Source organism: Rhea pennata, chromosome Z (genome assembly GCF_028389875.1).
Source record: "Rhea pennata isolate bPtePen1 chromosome Z, bPtePen1.pri, whole genome shotgun sequence".
In the NCBI taxonomy this organism is placed as follows: Eukaryota; Metazoa; Chordata; class Aves; order Rheiformes; family Rheidae; genus Rhea; species Rhea pennata.
This window is the reverse complement of record NC_084702.1, coordinates 77,794,748-77,810,181: the sequence shown is the minus strand read 5'-3', so window position 1 is coordinate 77,810,181 and position 15,434 is coordinate 77,794,748. Positions and strand designations below refer to the sequence as shown.

General features: G+C 41.4%; 1 protein-coding gene across 1 annotated transcript in view; it reads left to right on the top strand.

Moving 5' to 3' along the window:
- Positions 1–10,018: 10,018 nt before the first annotated feature.
- Positions 10,019–15,434, top strand: part of LOXHD1 (lipoxygenase homology PLAT domains 1) — a 75,270-nt gene continuing 69,854 nt past the window's right edge. Inside the window, exons 1-5 of the mRNA XM_062600053.1 lie at positions 10,019–10,162; positions 11,025–11,221; positions 11,556–11,748; positions 12,506–12,666; positions 14,940–15,234. Coding sequence (XP_062456037.1) covers positions 10,153–10,162; positions 11,025–11,221; positions 11,556–11,748; positions 12,506–12,666; positions 14,940–15,234 — 856 coding nt within the window. The 5' untranslated portion in view covers positions 10,019–10,152. The remainder of the gene's footprint in view (positions 10,163–11,024; positions 11,222–11,555; positions 11,749–12,505; positions 12,667–14,939; positions 15,235–15,434) is intronic.

Here is a 15,434-nt window from a genome sequence, read left to right as displayed (position 1 = left end):
CGTCTGCCAGCTTGGCCTTGAGGAATAGGGACACGTAAATTGTACGTGTAGGGTATGGCAGCTGGCTGCAGCTGGAGGGAGGCTTAGGCCAGGGCAGCATGTCCTTGCTTGGCCATGGCAGGCTCATGAAAGAGTCTCCCAATTTGCTCCCCAAGTATCAGCTACTGAAACTGTGACTTCAGACTGGGGAAGGATTCCAGGAAATCCGTCCGTCTTCCAAAAGCAAGGGCAGCCTCTCCAATGGTGGAAAAAATTGGTTTTTATGGCAAAGGAGAGAAAAGTGTCATATTTAATGCATAAAGCAGAAGTGCAACGTGTTTCCTTTTCTTCACTCTCCCCTCCACAGTGCATTTCACGTCTTATTTGCAGTCTGTTTTTCAGCATGTTTTTGTATGCTTGTGTCCCAAACGAGTGGCATGGAAAAGGCCTGAAGAGGAGGCTGAGGCTCTTTGTGGAAAGCAGGAGATAATGAAGATGTCAAATTGCGGCTAACGCCCTTGCTGCGTTAACAAGCAAATCACGTGCTGATCTGATGCAGGGGACCAGCCTACTTTATATATGTTCAGTTGTGATGCACATTTTGCATTTCTAGGGTCCAACTTAAACTAATTAAAATCTAGTCAGTATCTGCTAAAGGAGAGTTTGAGAATCTGATCATAGAGCTCTGCAAATTGCCCATCTTTTGTGTTATAATTTGATTGAAATTTTCGAATGGAAAGAAAACGAGGATAAGAGCAGGCCCCATTTTCAACACTGACCATTGAATGTAGGCCTGTGAAATACGCATTAACTGCTTTGGATTTTCTTTCAAGTGTCTAGAATTTCCACTTGCACATTGAAGTCACTGAGATTTTTTCATCTTTAAAAGAATTTTCATTAAGTTTTTCTTGTGCTTGTAAGATCTATGCCTTTGGAAATGCATGGCATTTACACAGTGAGAAGTTCATTTTGATTGGAAACGATACAAAAGTTTGCAGACATGGACCGTGCAAACCTAAAATTTTTGCCCATTACATTTCCATTACAGATTTTGATAAACCTGATTCTAAAAGGTAGGTCCAAACTCCGCAGGAGAGCATTTGTCATTCGGGGAACTCTTGTTTTGTCAAGATGGTAGCAAAGTGAGTCATGTTGAAGGCTGTTTCTGTAAAATTCCAAAAAAAGATGTTTGGTTCACAGGAGACAGAAGTATTTTAAACACAGATGATCACTATTTCATTTTAGCTCCTGAAAATGAGTTATAGGGTAACATGCATGAAGCAAACAAAGGAAAATAGGAAAAATAATTTTGGAAATCAGTTCATGTGAGTAGTAGCATCCAGACGATGTAAACCAAAATGGGATCTGTTAATGAATAGCTGTTCTTTTGGCATGAAGAGCTGAAAGCTAGTGAATGAATTGGAGGCAGTTAAAGGATTGATCCTGCCAAACTTAGAGCTCGTATATTCAAGAGACTGAGTGAGTATATCTACACTGATTAACTTAATATACTGTTAAAAAGAAAGGTAGCTAAGTCAGCGCAGTCTCTAATCTACAGCTACTTAAACCGATAGCACCTTGATTACCAATTTAACTTGAAAAGCTGGCTTACAGATGCAAATTAACAGCCTATAACAGGAGGTAAAATTTAAAGATGTCTCTAAATTAGGTGTTTACTTCGCGGCAATTCCATTCATTTACTTACTCATTAATTTATATCAGCCATTAATAGGTAAAATGAGCATCAAGCCTAATGAAACAGACTTCATTGACTTAGTCTGACTCAGTGAGGTTTTGATAACTTAAGGCCCTGATTCAGCAGTCTTGAGTTTGTAAGTAAAGCTAGTTGATGCATGTAAGCCCATCCTTAACGCTTAAAAAAGCGGCAGTATTTTTCAGTTGTCCCTATTTTTAAAAGCCAGTTTTGAGGTTGCTTAAGTTTTCTCTCCTCAACGACAGAAAAATTTAGGAATATTTTTATCCATATTTGAAAATTATAAAACATATTTTTGTAAATATCCTTCCCCAGTTGAACTCCATCACCTCCCTGTCATGTTTCCTGGGAGCTAACCGGATATATGCTACCCACATATGTGCTTCACAGACTTTTGGGAGATGATGAATGAATGAATCACAGCATTCATTTTTTTTTTCTGGATGGTAACCATAGCAGTCATGTCTGTATGTCGGTCTGTATGCTTCAGATATGCTGGGTATTCATGCAGGTATTTACCATACATATATATGCATCTGTACATGTACCATAGATATTATCTGGCCTTGATTCCCATAGGAGTAACTCACTCTTAATACATCTCTCTTCCTTCAGTGGAAGGAACAGCTTCTCCCAGCTTGCCTTTGGGTAAGACAGTAAGCTGTGGTCCTGAGGGGTCATCACTTAGACTACTTTGCAGGTTGCTGATCTAAGCCCTTTTCCAGGAGGAAAAAAAGACCTAAATATGAGGTCTTTTGTGGGGTATTAGCAGAAAGAAGGCACCATCACTACCATTAGATCCTTGGTTATGTTCACACCAGCCTCTGAATACAACCGATGGACCAGGCTCCTGAGCAGCTGGAGATACCCCAGTGCAGCCATGCCCAGATGCCTGTGTACCAGGGAGTGGCTGGAATTCAAGTCGTGCTCAGTAGTCTGTGCTGTCTGAATTAAATGTAGTGTAATGTCTTCAAATTATATCTCTAAATACTTCTTTGGTTTTCGTCTGAAGGTCTGAGTGCCCAAGGTCACTCAGAAAGCTTATACCAGAGCAAGGGTTTGAACTGGGATTTCCTGCCTTCCTGTGTGAACTTCTTAATAACCAAATTACTTTTCTTCTTTGAGTTGTGGAGGGCAGGCAATGACATGGGAGATTTAAAATGCTGGCAGATCATATATTGTAAATCTAATGTTATACCTCTAGCACAAATATTCAAGCTTTCATTCTTTGGTAAATTAATTTGTACTTACTCCTTCATCTTGTGAAGAATTATCTTGCAGCATGCTGATGATGTTGGTTTGATTGCGACAATAAATTTGGTTGGTTTGTTTGTTTTTGAAGAAAAATACTGCCTTATCATTTTTTTTCTCCTTGCCAAAGGCTGACGAATTCTTCGTGGAGGCAGTGACGCTGAAGCAGGTGAGGAGGGTGAGGATAGGGCATGATGGCAAAGGAGGAAGCAGTGGCTGGTACCTTGACAAAGTGATAGTGAGGGAAGAAGGACAGCCAGAAAGTGAGGCTCTGGAATTCCCCTGCTACAGGTACTGGAAACAATGCTTGTAAATTATGCCTCCATCTCATCATTTGTCAGACTTCAAAGATCCCAGTTATTGTTCCAAGACTGTGATTTTCTGAGCACAGCTTAATCCTTTTTAGCTATTCATTTATTTATTTTTACTAAGCCTGAAAGCAAAATGTGTGGATTGGGAGGTTTGAGATACCAAATGAGCAGCAGTCTGAACTGTGAACTTTGCAACAATTAGCTCAGTAATACAGACAATTTCCTGGAGAAAAAATGCAACCTTCCAGTACCACATCCAGTGTTACTGCAATTGCCTGCTGCAGAAACACACTCTGTGACCTGTTGCAACCTCCTAGTTTTGTTGCATATGTGGGACATATCCTGGTCCCTCACATGCACATCCCATCTTCCCAAGAGCAATGGGATGCTATTTCTGTGTTGGGAGAATGCAAGATTGTTATGCTGCCATCCTGAGAGCTCCTTGCGTGAAGGGAAATGCATCTCGTGCAGAGATAGAGAGTTGCAGGGCACAGGGCTGTGACTCACCCTCGTGGGTGAGTTACAAATCTATTCTTCTCTTTCCTAGACAATCAAGTGTCCAGAAGGAGTGTTCTGTAGTGAGGTTACCCATGGGGAAGCCAGAGGCACTGTCTGTCCCAGCATTAACCAGGGTCTGCCTCAACATCTTAGCACAAACCAGGGAGAACTGGGTGAAAACACAGGAGACCAACTTAAATGTAGTTCAGTGTCCTGGAGAGTCCAGCTGCCCTTGCAGGATGTCCAGCCCTGTAGGATGGAAGCTCACTGAGCTCCACTGAATGACATTGAGTTCCTGTTCTAAAAAGCTGCCTCCTGGGAGACAAGCGGACTTGTAAAATGCAAACACAATTATTCTTAACTTGCCAACAAGGGTAAAATGTTGATTCCTTGTCGCTTGTCACTATAAATCGGGAAGAATTCCACTATGATCAGGGGAGTCAGCCTAATATAAAACAGCATGGGGCCAGATCCACACCCTCTGCATTGCTAAAGCACATCAGAGAGCAGGCAAAGTCTCTAGGGAGACAGCACTGAGCAGCAGATGCAGTGCCATCTTGATTGTGAAAAGCAGGCAAGTCCCTCCCTTTTGTGCGAACAAACCACCATGTTATGTCATTGCTGTCTTTTGATACATATTTAACAACCATATGTTTTACCGAGTTAAGCAACCAAGCTAGACAGGTTTTTACTTGGGCATGAAATGTCCACGTGAAGAGCTGTTTTGCTGAGGCTCTTCAGAGATATTTCTGTGTCTAACTGCACTGTGCAGCTGGTTCATGTTAAAGATTTTTCTGAATATTCTCCTTATTTGGCCATTTAACTAGCTGCCTTCCCTCAGCTCCAAGGGATGAACCCATTCCCCTAAGGGTGATGTACATGGAAGTGTTTCCCTGAGTTCAGATAATGAAAGGGAGGGAGAACTCCCCAACAAAACCTTAGCCCCAAAGTATCCACGGGGTACATTCAAGTAGCAAGCGATGGGATTCCACTCTTCTTATCTTTCTCAAGTGAGAATAGTGTCATTCATGTAGCTGCATTCGCTGTCCTTGTACCAGCATTATCCCTTCCTCTCAGATTGAGAAGGTAACATGACTGATCACCTCCACACAAGGGGAAAGCTGCTCCCTACCACTATCTTTGGTGCCTGTGTCTCCTGAGAGACTAGGGCATCATCGCAGTCTACAGGTGTCGTCATGGAGTCTGGAGATATCTGAGGGCAAAGGTGCTCACCCACTGCATCCTCCATATACAACTCCATGACCTGCAGCATTTGGATGTTTCCCTCCAGTCCTGTGGGCCAAGGACAGCTTTTATCCTTGCTGCTTTGGCAAGTGCTCAGAGGGACTTGCTTTGTTGGCTTCTTCAGAACTGAGATGTTGATAAAGAGTTGGCCAACCAGAGCAACCCTCTCTTAATGAGCCAGTGAAAGCAAGGTTAGTTAGAGATTTCATCCTGGGGACACTGGGGAAGTTTCCAGTTCTGCTTGGTTAGTCTGTGACCAGACAGTGGATATGCTGATGTTCTCATTGCCTTCATCTCCAAGACCAGATTAACTTCTACTCTTCTATGCAGCACAGTCACATGGTCTGGAGAAAAATAATTTCTGCTGCTGTGTCTTTATTGAACACTACTTCATTGATTTGCTGTCACTTAGCCACTGTTGTGAATGAACTGGAGGACAAAATACCTTCCACCAGCAACACATCTAACCCATGCAGAAGCCTCCAGAGGTCCTTACCTCCGTAAGAACTAGGCTATACTGGGATGTGGAGAGCAAATACTACAGTGGAGAGCTGGCTAAACAGCTGCCATAGTATCTAATTTCCCAAAGATACCAGTACAAATCTCCACTGCTTATAACTCATTGAAGTCTCTGTTGTTATTATTTACGTATTCATAAACATGTCTATGGTTTTTCTTTTAATTTAAAGGCTTTTCTATGACTCTGTAAGGGCATCTTTTACCTAATAGTCACAACGATGCTCTGAGACAAACTATCTTTGTTTTATGAGGGAACCAGCAGAGATAAAGAGAAACTAAGTGGATTAATTGTGAGTTTGTGTCAGATTCAGGAAGAGAAGCCAGGAGTTATGATTCCCAGGCCTGTGCTTGCACCTCCTAAAGTAGTTGGCTGTAAAGAGAATGGCTTGTAACTCTTCTTGGAGTAAGTGATTTTTAAAGTGGTCATCTGAACTGTGCTTCCAGAAGAGATGTTAAGTAGCTTCCCCAAGTGTTCCTGGCAGAATTAGTAGTTCATCACTCAGACACATTGCAGTGCTGTTTGTGCCTGATGACCGCTTGACATTATAATAGTCATGCTTTTTTCAGACTGATCACTGAATCACTTAGTGATACAGCCGAACCATTTATACCTGATAAAGCCTGATGTGGTTTAAGTATTGTATTTATGAACACCACTGGAAAGTTGAATGAGGAAGTTTACCTTTCACCCCAGAATTGGAGACGAACCCTTTTGAAACTTAGAAGTGGGTCCTTCAGTTTTCATTTTCTCCTCAAGGCTCTGTAGAAGTCCAGGAATGGACAAGCTGACATTCTCTAAAATAGCCTATTTTTCATAACATTTATATCCCAGACAGGAAAGAATTTTCAATCAGGCAAAGTCATGGGTTCATGATAGAATAGAATTTTATATGCTATAAATCATTACAGCTCTACTGAAATCTTCAGTGATACTTTGTTACATATTTCTAAGCATATGGAGTGCAACATCCTAATTTTTCTCCAGCGCAAGCATACGGCAATGTTGTTAATTCTCTACAGAGCAGCAGACAAGCCGTGAATGGAATGATGCACTACGAGTTCCTCAGGCCCCTGTGGAAGAACATTTATTCAGTCAAAAGCCACAAGTGCTCCTCATACAAAGGATCCAGAGAAACCTTTTTCTGTTTATAGAATCCCCTCTAATGTCTAGACATTTTGTATATACTTATATATATATATGCTACACTTACACGTGCACATAACAAATACAAATGGGTGTCTGATGTGCTATTTGTTCTAGTTCTAGTTCACATGGACTGTCATCTACTTGATAAAAAATGTTATATATGGTGTCATACCAGATTTTTTCAGTGTTTCCCTGACTCTTTGAACCCCTGCTTAGACATTTCCTCTGAAATAACTTTTATGTAGTTGTCCCCTCAGCTGGGGGTTAGAGGGTGTGCAGCATCTTTTCAGAACCAAGTGCGTGATACAGGACACATGAACACCTTGTAAAAGGCATAGTGACGTATGTCACATACGTCAAAATTATGGACGCTAATCAGAGATAACTAAGGATCTGGTAAAATAAAAGATTTCTGCAGTTTTTTTTGTACTAGGAATATGATGGCACTACACTGAAAAATTCTATTTTCTGTCGAATGATATGTTCATAATGTGTCAATCCATTTGTGTTCAGCATAAGACTGCAAACCCCTGCTTGCAATCTGCTGCTCAGTGATATGCTATTGGAATTACATTTGAGAAAAATTAGGATGTTGCAGATTATGTGCTGGAGAAAAGGAATACAATTATGTTGCTCATCCAAATGCTTCCTTTGTCACTGAAGTTGTCTTCATGAGAGAATAGTGCTCCTGCCACATCTGGCTATTCTTTTGACTCAAATGAAGCAAGCAGCCTTTTCAAGAGCAGCAGCCTTAAGTCACTTCTGTGGGTAATCCCCTATCTTCCTCTTCCAGTCCAAGAAAAACTCCTTCCCTTGCCATTAGCAGCTGCCAACATTGGTAGAGGGAAGTTATTTATCTAAGGTTTTGATCTTTACTTTGGATTCATTTTTCTCAACCATCTCCAGAGATGAAGCAGGTAGAAATTGCCCTCCTGGGCACAGAGATCTGTTTCTTGTGGAATGTATTTTGATCCTGCCACCTTCACCTGCAAATATTCCCCATTTCTGTAAGGCATCAGCAATAGTGAAGGTGACAGAAACAACAACATGTGCACTGGAAGCAGAATCAGAAGCTTGCAGGAGACAAAAAACAGCAGCAGGAGAGTGGAAGTAGCACCTTGTGGACTTCTGCCTTCCTGAAGGTCATGCTGAATTCAGTGTGTCTTGGGGTGGTGGAGTTTAGCCTCTGATTTTGTGGGACCTCCCAGTTAAATTCCACGTATGCAGAAGCACCTTGACTTTTGTAATGATTTAACCCTTGGTCATTGGATACGTGTCCAAGGATGTGAACCCTGAGCCAGCATCAAGAACCACATGACACAAAGGTATTAAGGACCAGTTCTAACAGGTAAACAGTTCCCTCCCCCCAACCCCAAAACATCAATTTCTCTAAAGCCTTCCTTTCTTAAGACGACATGAGATTTTGGCATGCTCCTCTTCTGCCCTTACACTCCACCCTTGCTCAATTCATCATAATTTCACAGACTTCCCCACCAGTTTTTCTGCTTCTCTGTCCCTGCTATCTCCCTCAGCCTCCACTGAGGCAAAGCATTGCACCTGATGACCTCACATGGTGTTAAACCTCATGCTGATCCCCTTAGCTTTTAATGCTTTCCAAGCAGCCAGCTTTAGAGAGCGAAAGGGAAGAATATGGAGTACGGGTAGGGTGTGTACCTGACAACCAGCGAAAGCCTGTAGGGGAAATGGGAATGATGTGTGTGTGTGTGCATCTGTGTGATGGGTGGTTCATGCATTTCTCTTTCGCATGGTGACTTTGTTGCTGGAGTTTTGGGGATCAGCCTGCTCTAGCTCATCTTTGGCATCCTTTCCCAGCGCTAGCTTTTTCTGCATGGTTTCTTGGTGCATACTGTTTTCCTGTGCGTGGGAAGGAAGAGGAGGAATCTGAAAAGATGGTATTTCTTCAGATGGAGGAAATGGAAATGTGTCATCCTCTGTCTTCCAGTGTATCGGGCTACCTCTTGGTCACCATCGCTAAGGCTAAGTGAACATGACAATAAGCTGTGCTGGCTCATTGCCAGTGAGATACCAAAGAGGGATTAGATCCAGCTGTTAGCACACTTCCCCAAAACATTGTCATGAGGGTCATTCACTGGTTTCCCTGTGCAGTGGTTCATTAGCAAAATCAAAGGTGGAAACTTAATTGGGAATCCCCTCTTTTTTGGTGTGAGGGTCTGTTAAGAAGAAAGTGTGTGGCAAGGCAATGTTGCAGGCAGCTAGTAGTTCATGTGTTGCTTGTGTTTGTGCAGGAACAGGTCTTCAGCTGCTGTCGTTCACGTAACTGTGTGGCCACCTTTAAAAAGAAACAGCTTGTGAGGCTTTGTTTTTCCCTTTCTAGTTACAAGAATTATTACAGCAACTTAAATACTCTGCAGGACCTGCCAGGGCCTGCTCACTTGTCATTTTTTCACCCTGCACTGATGCTAAGCAGTATTTTTAATGGCAAAAGACAGTACTGGAGATAGCTGCGTACCTGACAACAACAGGTTTTCTGGGAACCACTTCTGCCCGCACAACGTGCTGTTCAAGTGCTGAAGTAGCCCCCTGCACTGGTGTGGGAAACCTGACCCTAAATGCATAGTTGCAGGAGTATCTTGTGTGCTGCTGTAGTAAGCCGGGAAAAAGGGTTAGAAGTGAAAAGTGAGAAACTTGTACCAGGGCTCTGGTGGTTACCAGACACCAATTGGTTCTCCATTTTCCTTTCAAATTCCTTCTCTTGCGATTATGGCCACACTTAGCTTTGTGCTGTAGCTCTTCTCGTTAACAAGGCTAGTTGGATCATTACATTAATGCCGAGAAACAAGGGAAATTCTTCCTTCCACTAGTGTCAGCTATCTCCACATGTCCAGTCTAACTAGGAACAATATTGTTCAGCTCCTCCCTGGTGGAGTAGAAAGTGTTATCTGGTTATCCATATGGAAGAGAAGAGAGATGAGAAGCTAGAGAAAAAAATATTAAATAAAGAAAAGAGAGATTTTAGTAACTTTGCTGTTATAAAGATTGTAATCAAGGCAGTAAGTAATAAAGTTAGTAATTACAAAGGCAGTAAGTATTTGGGTCAAGAAAGGTCAGTAGTTTCAAGATACTCAGAATTTACAGGCGTAACTGGCGCCTATTGAGATTGCATTTGCTGTTTCCAGACAGATGGAAATCACCGGAGACACTTATCTACTGAACGCCAAACAGGGCTCTGGTAATCTTTGTTCTGGGAAAACTACAGGTTTCAAGTGTGCCTGCTGTAGGGTCAGGTCACATTCCTGCAACCTCAATAGAGATAGAGCCACCTAAAAATATCATTCTGACTGCGTATGTGAATTTTTATTAGACACAGACCAGCCTAGACTTTAAGAGGCCTAATAGGTCCTAATTATTCAAAGATAACTTCCTTCTATTTGTAAACCAGATGGCTTGACAAAAATGAGGATGATGGTCAGATTGTCCGAGAATTAGTGCCTGCTGGGGAGTCACCGATGCTAAAAAGTGAGTTCAGCTTGGGAAGAAGAAGGTCTGGGTTTGAACTTTGTATGCACGTATTTACTTGTTTTGCTCTACTTATTAATTCATGTCAGTTCACAGCAAATCTACTTTTCTTCTTTACATGCTTATCTAGAAAACTGCAGTGGGTCATTTGGGGGAAATGCCTCTGACCCTTAAATCCTGGTTTATGAGCAGGATTAATTTGCATAGAAGAAAATAATTACAAAACTGTATATGTAGAAAAAAACTTTGCTTTATAATGCTGTGATTTATTTTAAAATTACTTTTTTTTTTTCTAGCTATCTCTGAATGATCTTGAATTGCCAGAGCCTTGATAGAGTAAATCCTATTGAATAATACTGTTTTCCTGGAGAAGAACTGCTAAAAAGATTAGACCCTTCTTTTCTGGAGGACTGGGTCTCCAATACTAAAATTTTCCTTAGAAAAAGTTGCTTACTGAACTCAGGTTGAGATACTTTTTGTTGATTTTCTTGTTACAGATAAAAAGGTCAAATTATTTAATTAATAATTTATAATTTAATTATAAAAATAGGTGAAATCACCTCAGTTGCCTAAGCTCATTTGTATGGCTTGATACTCATCTAATGGCAAGGGGGAAGGATGTAAGACATTTTCTGTCAAATTAGTGCATCTGTTGCATCTCTCATATTTTGGTGAATAACTCCAAGGTACAGCAGCTTCTTCAGCATGGCACAGAGATGCTGGATGCATGAATGGAGGAGCAAAGTCATAACTGTGTCCATAGCTGAAGTCCCCCTCCCTTATATGTATTTGAAGCTGGTTGCCTCACTGAGTATTGAAAATAAGTCGTGTGTCTGAACTGTGTACCTTGATCTCACTTCAGATGTCAGTTATCACATCAGCGTGAAGACAGGAGATATTCCAGGTGCCAGCTCAGACTCTAAAGTTTTCATCAAACTCTACGGGGAAAAAGCAGACACAAGCAAACAGCCTCTCTTAGTCTCTGATAATGATCTAGGCAACTATTTTGAGCGTGGACGAGTGGATGAATTTACTCTAGATATGATGGATATTGGAAAGGTAAGAATCATTGCAGGTGGCTCTGTGCTTCATGCCATTAGTTGTCTCAGAATCAATATGCTGCTAAGGAACATATGTGATGTATGAGACCGACCTTTGCGCAGGAGATTAAGAAACACGTTCTGCACAGGCTATTACAATTGCAACCTATAGTATCTGCTGGTACGTGAAGTGCCTGCTTTAAGTTTATTGTTAAATATATAGAAATGACTTACATCTACACAGTGGAAGAACAGACTGCCAGGGAAAGTAGATTTTAATGCGTTAAGTAAATGTCTTTGTCTTGTTTTTTTCCTGCCCTTCTGGTTTGTCGTTGTTGTTGTTGTTTTTAAAGATCAACCGAATACTGATTGGTCATGATAACGTGGGTCTCCGATCCGGCTGGTTCCTGGCCAGCGTCCAGATCACGGTTCCAGTCCAGGGAAAGCAGTACATGTTCCCCTGCAACCGGTGGCTGGACAAAGATGAGGCTGACGGCAGGGTGGAAGTGGAGGTCTACCCAAGTGAGATTGTCCCCATTGAGAAATGTGAGGAAAGACACTGAGAAACGTGTGGTTGTTATATACTTGAGTATTACTGGCTCTCTTAAGGATCAGCCCACTGCACTAAATGAAAAGTGCCTGTGCCAGCCAGCTTATGTTGGTGAAGAAAGGAAATTACTCTGTCGTTTTGATTTTTAAAAAACAGCACTTGGAGAAACGTCGCGGAGGTTTCCATCACCAGTTCCTGTGATTAGAGGAAGAATTTGCATTCTGGGCAGTTTAACCCAGTGTGAGGCAATGCATTTCTTCATTACTGTATCAGTGGGTTTGGCCTTTTTCACCTTCATGTGCCTGGCTCATGTCCATTTGACTTACGTCGGTGGATTCATGTTCTTTAAGATCATTGGTAAAATTTGCCTTGGGATCCTGAGGAAGAAAGATGTTCTTTCGTTCCTCTGCTCTGTGTAACTCCTTCCCTAGATCATCCCTAAATGATCTCCAGTATTATGGAGCTCATTTAACCACTCTATAGCTAATGGTGAACTGAAAGCCCCTTTTAAAGCTCTATTTTGTACCCCTCTGATCCGACTTCAATTCTTGTAGAAGGGAAAACTATCATCAGGTTAGCAGTCCTCAGTGAATAGTCATGTTATCTCACATACCATTTGGTAACAGCAAACAGACAGCTGCCTCAGCTACACAGTCATTTGTTAAGACAGGGTAATTTCATTTTGAGTCTGAGCCCTCAGGAATGTTGTATCTGAACTTCTCTGCTGATTTAATTGATTTATTTTTGGAATAGTGATAAACTACGAGGTGTCTGTAGTTACCGGAGACGTGCGGGCCGCAGGCACCAATGCCAAAGTCTTCATGCAGATTTATGGTGAGACTGGAAAAACTGAATTGCTCACCTTGGAAAACAGATCAAACAACTTTGAACGGGGAGCAACGGATACCTTCAAGGTATTATGAAGGCAGCCTTTGATGCTTCTATGAAGGGAAAAAAACGACTGGCCAAAATTTAGACATCAACAAAATAATTGGGCTAGTTATCAAAATAATTGACTTCAACAAAATTGTCAAGTCTATTTTGTATCATCTCTCCTTTATCCATCTTTTTTCTTTTGCTTTTTGCACTTCCTGGAGTGATTTTTGTAATCATAGCAACCCAAAGCAAAGATGTTATACAAGAGGAAAGTCTGGCAACTGCTTTCATTTACCTTTCCTTCCAAAAGGAGATACTCACTTTAGGTTTTGAAAGACTTTAAGCTTATATTTTGCCCTGACCATACAATATTGTCCTTTTTCTTAATCTAGTTGAGCAAAAATAAACCCCATACAGAATATATAGAATTGCTCTCTTCTGACTTTGCCTCTAGTCACACACGCCATTTGCCACAGATACTTATCATCAGCCCAATCCTGCAAACATTTGCAGTTTTAATTTCTATGAAGACGTGATGGCCCCATGGATGGTACTACCTGTGCCACTAGACTAACGTGAGCTGCATGGTCATGGCACTTGACGTGTGCAGCCCACTCCTCTAGCTGTTGGTCTGGCCGTTAATTAGGTGTCCTCATTGACATAGGAGCTGAGCAATTCATAGTCGTGTCTGTGTTTGTGTTTAACTGTTACCTCTGTTCTGCTGGCTGGGAGTGGGATTTAGTCACCTCGCTCCACAAGTGTGGTCCAGAAGGTCTCTGCTAAGCTGACACTCAAGAGGTGCCCACACTGAGCAGCTTTATATTGTGGAGGTCACACTTCTTTCTGAGCAACCCATAGAGAGCAGGGCTGAAAAGCTTCAAGTCTAACATGAGCATATCATAATTTTAAAATTAGATTTCTCTCATTTTAAAGGAAATAAGCATTCCAAAATTTATAAGCAAAAGCTATTAGCCAGTATCTGATTTATAATAAAGCCATACGTACAATGTTTTGTTTACAGAGCTATGTTTATGTCCTCTCTTGGATGTTTATTGCTGAACTTTAAAATTCTGCCCAATTTCTGTGATTTTTTTTTCTGAGAGTACAAGGGAGAAGCTGTAAAGCATTAAGAGACAGATCCTCTATCTCTCTCATGATATGAATATTTACAGAAAGATATGGGCAGGAATAAGATTGTGTGAGCTACATGTTAATAGGAAATACCATCAGTTACAGATAGGGCATGCTGGATGATTATAGTAAGTTTAAGAGTGAAGCAGTATAAAGAAAGACACATTCTTTATGCCTAGACAGCTGGATCAATTTTAGTTTTCTGATAAGCATCCTGTGTGCAATTGATTTTGTTTTAATCTACCCAGGAAAAAAGAAATGCTTCTAGACTGAAACCTTCTATGCCAATTTGCCAAATTTCAGCCTGAAGCAAATGTTTCCTAGTTTTGTAACATAAACACTGCCTATCAGCATAGGCAATCATCAGAAACAAGTCATTGGTTGTTGAGGGGCTGCGTGCAGTAAAGCCTTCTCTTCAACTTCATTAGTAGTAATCAAGACAAATAATCTAAAACAACAATCTAGACAAATAATCTAAAACAATCTATCTGCTGTATTTATTGAAGAGATGGAAATCTTCCTTCTTATATAGCCTTCTGCCACTGATGCATCATAATGACTAATGGATTTTATCCTCTCTGCACCCTAGTGAAGTAGAAGATACTCTTCTCATTTTCTAGATGACAAGCAGGGAGAAGGGCAGACCAAGCCCAAGGTCGCACAGGAAATCTCTGTCAGAGATTAGGTTTTCTGAGTCCTCATCTAGTGCCTTATCCTTATACCATTATTGCTTCTTTTGTGGGTTGTGTTTCATACTATATATTGAACATATCTTATCATTCATTCAAAAAAATAATTCATGCACTGAAAATCTCATAAGCTAGTTCAATATTTGGTATATTCACGCTTAATGACAACATGGAGACAATACTGGTGAGGAGAGCAATAGAGAAGTGGAGAGTCCAGTAAATACGAATTCAATCTGCCATAGTTGTTCTGTATGTCTTCAGGTCAGTCTGTTCAGATGACATTTGGTGATGGGAAGTATGAAAGAATAAAATAAGAAGGAAAAAGTAAAGGTAAACTTGTATAAAAAAGTGACCTTATCCTTGCTTCTTCAGTCAGATGTTTTGGGTGATGGAGGCGATGCTCCTCATTTTTAAGACAGCACTGGTAACAATTCTCTCTGAAATGAAGATGTCTTATATTCTGTTGGGTGTTGACTTTCTCTTGGTTACAGATAGAGGCTGCAGATGTTGGCAAGATCTATAAGATTCGGATAGGCCATGATGGAAAAGGCATTGGGGATGGCTGGTTTCTGGAAAGTGTCACACTGAAGCGGCTTGCCGTGAAAGAGAAGGAGCCTGAGAAGAAGAAGAAAAAGAAAAAGTCTGATGAGGAGAAAGAGGAGGAAGCTAAGGCAGAAGAAGTAATGGATGTCTACATGTTTGTGGCACACCGCTGGTTGGCTAGAGATGAAGTGGACAAAGAGCTTGTGGTGGAGCTGGTACCTGATGGAGAATCTGCCCTAGAGGGTAAATACCAGAGTGAATGTGCATGTGTGTGTAGATACAACAGTCACGTGAAGGATGATAACCACCTTGTGTGCTTTGTGTGAGTGCATTTGGCCCCTCAGCCACCTGACTGCCCCAGGTCTGCAGAGTAGCTTAAACTATGGATTGGTCCCTTGGCTCTGCTAAGGAAGAGGATGGTGGTTAACTTCAGGCAGAGGGTG